The sequence below is a fragment of the Aplysia californica genome, unplaced genomic scaffold (genome assembly GCF_000002075.1).
Source record: "Aplysia californica isolate F4 #8 unplaced genomic scaffold, AplCal3.0 scaffold00086, whole genome shotgun sequence".
NCBI classification, from domain to species: Eukaryota; Metazoa; Mollusca; class Gastropoda; order Aplysiida; family Aplysiidae; genus Aplysia; species Aplysia californica.
In genome coordinates this window covers 145,212-148,333 of record NW_004797356.1, presented here as the reverse complement: position 1 = coordinate 148,333, position 3,122 = coordinate 145,212, and the positions used below count along the sequence as shown (strand labels likewise).

At 40.6% G+C, this 3,122-nt stretch overlaps 1 protein-coding gene across 1 annotated transcript in view; it reads left to right on the top strand.

Moving 5' to 3' along the window:
* Positions 1–3,122, top strand: part of LOC101854075 (phosphofurin acidic cluster sorting protein 2) — a gene marked incomplete at its 3' end in the record, with an annotated part of 32,579 nt that overhangs the window by 16,293 nt on the left and 13,164 nt on the right. The window contains 1 exon segment of the mRNA XM_013080437.2: positions 2,709–2,802. Coding sequence (XP_012935891.1) covers positions 2,709–2,802 — 94 coding nt within the window.

Genomic DNA, 3,122 nt, shown 5'->3' with positions numbered 1-3,122 from the left:
CCCCCCAAACAAGAAACAAAACAGACCACCCACCACCAACAACAAACAAACAAACGAACAAAAACACACAAAAAACAACTACCTATAAATGACAAAATACCAACTTAATGGGTTTTTTTGCAGCGTTGGTCTATTCCTTTGCCATGCTAAAAGAAGATGTTTTTGTGTTGTGTATTAGGATTTTAATGATGTTGTTATGAAACAGGGTTTTTAAAAAATCTACTACTTATATATTAATACTTGCTGCCACACCAAACTGGCCCATGATCTGGCTTGGGTTGTTACTGGTTGGAGAGCACCACTAGTTGGTCCTACTACTTCTTTTCATCCCCCTATTGTTTCTGTCCATGATAGTCCATCAGTCTTGCTTCTTCCTTGCACTGAATGGCCATGCCATTAGTGTGTCGATGCGCTTCTCATTACTCAGACTCAAAACTCTGGCTTAGGTCTTCGTTTTTATCGAAACAAACACATTTAACTCGATGTTATTTACAAACCCGGCTGACCATATCAATAACTGGGTTTGTAAGATAGATGCAGCCTTACCTCTTTAGAGACACCCTCTCATTAAAAAAAAACCCACACCAAAATAAAACAGCAACGAGAAGGCAATGAGAAAGCGAACGACCGACTAGAATTGGGGGAGTTTATACATGATAAGAAATCAACGCCAATATGTTTATGTTCTCATGGTGGGAAAGGTGATTGCTTCAGAATGTCATAAAGCAGAGTTTTGAAACGTCTGTTGGGTTCTCAGGTGGCCTATAGTTACTGAAACGACCTCCCCGGTGTGGTGATAATTAACAAGGCAGCAGATACAGACATACATGTCATGACAACACGATGTTAACACACCTGCCAACCAGTACGTGTTTAAAAAGAAGACAACAGACCCCCCCCCCCCAACCGAACGTTTTCATATTAGAAAATACGTATGGCAAAGTACTATCATGAATTATTATGAGCTTTTGCTCGAGTTTTAATGCCGAGTGGGGAGGATTTTTATTAGTACATCAGTCTTTCTGCTGAGATGTGGTATCCCTCTTGGCCTGGGTCGGTCCTGACAGGCAGGGTCGGAATCCCGCCTCCTAAATCATCAGCACGTTTTGTCGACGGGGGTATTAAAGCACTTACATGCAAAAAAGGACACGATTGGATGTCCAACAATGATAACGAAACCCAAAGTAATTTGGAAAGGTGGTTTGCTGTAGGTCCCCTCTGAATAGCTTGAATTTATTGAATACTGAAATGTATTGTGTAAAAGGCTTGGAGGGGGATTACTTGGCCAATGCCCACCATTTTGACCCGCCCCGTGGGTAGAATCTTTTTTGGTTTTGATTAGTTGGCCGCTATGTGTTAATAAAGATTGTTGACATCTAGGTGTCAACAACACGCCACCACAGCTAAATCTATTTCTGTCTGTATGATAACACGGTGTCGATAAAGAGATTTGGCGCAGCAGAGTCGGTTGAAACAACGAGAGTGCTAATTCTGACTTTCCGAGATAATAATTATTATGGTTTCGATAAGATTTTGGCGAAGCAGAGTTGATGAAACAATGAGAAAGCTGAAACTGTCTCTGGGATATCATGCTGTTCATAATTAGAGCTCTTTGACGCATTTGTGTCCACAACACACAGAGACAGCCATGTTTTATTTTTCTTGAATTGCATGCAGTTTCTTAATCTTTGAATCGATTGCATTTGATCAAGGAATGTTTTGACAAAATTTCAATTCTAAATGTTAAAGAAGCAAACAACAACAACAATACCATTTTATATAGTTTTAACAATAATGAAAGGGTTCTTTTTCTCTCTCCTGAAGACAAAAACTACCCTCAGGGCCTAAAACAGTTGAAAAGCTTGCCGTCGATTTGTTAGATAGCACAGTGTCGATAAAGAGCGTTGATGCAGTTGTGCCAACGACAAAGCGAGAGACTGGCGTATGTGGTGTAGCAGTTAGGCACCTGACCTTTGCACACACAAGACGTGCGATCGCTTCATATGTGCGAGTTTCTTTCTGTTGGAACAGTGTTTCTCTCATATTGAGTTGAGCCCGCTGTGGCACTTACGGACAGGATAGAGGCTCGCCTTGTAAGCAATCTAAAATGTGTCGACGGGTGTGTAAAACCCATACTTAAAAAAAGGGGTTGCTTGAGAATGCTAAAACTAAAACTACCAGTGAGACAATAGAGTGTCGACAAAGGTCTTTGACAAGGTAGAGTTCATGACTCAAAATGAAGGGAAATGCTAGGGAAATAAGCACTTATCAGACGCTGCTCGCACTTACACTGCGCAAAAGATGGATGCACGTTATATGTTGGCTGCCCCTATGGTGAAGGATAATTTGATCTGTTTAGAGGGAATGGCTGCATACTATCTAAGGGTGTGGTTTTTTTGTTGTACATTATGTTTGAAGGTGGTTGGCAGGTTCTCTGGCCTGGCTTAGCTTGCTGCTCCTTTCCCATCACAAACGTCTGTCATCCTTATCTTTCCTTTTGTACTTCTTTGTAGTTATATTGTCTACTTACACCTCTAATCTTCGACACTTATGACTTATTTGTTTTTGTAAGTGTTGCAAAACGCTTACTAAAACAAAGACTAACGATTTATTTACGCAAGTATAATATATTATATGCAAACTGTTACTAAAACTAAACAAAAAAAGTACTCATGATTTATATGTTCTATTGTTTCTTCCTTTCACAGACTGTGCAGTCTTACTTTGTCAAAGCTGACTCTGCTCAGACCCTTGGAAAATGAGTTGTCCTCGTTGGGATTGTCAATAGCTGTCAAAATGCACGTGAGTAAACCCTATTTAATATTTGAAGGGAAACCGTTTGATTTTCTTTGTTTCATTTCCTGCCTTCCTCCCCGAGCTCCAGTTTGTTCTTCCCTTCCATACTTCTGTACTGTTCTCTTCCTCCCTCATGTTAATAGTACCCATTAAATAAGAACATCGAAAAAAAAGACATAAAAATACCGCTTTCGGGAGGTTGGGGGGAGGGGGACACCCTTCACTTTGGAAAGAAAAAAAAACTCTCACACCGTCACTGTTGTCACCGCACCTCCATCCTTTTTTTTCTAACTGGTGGAAGTACCAGAAGACTTCCCCCCCCCCTT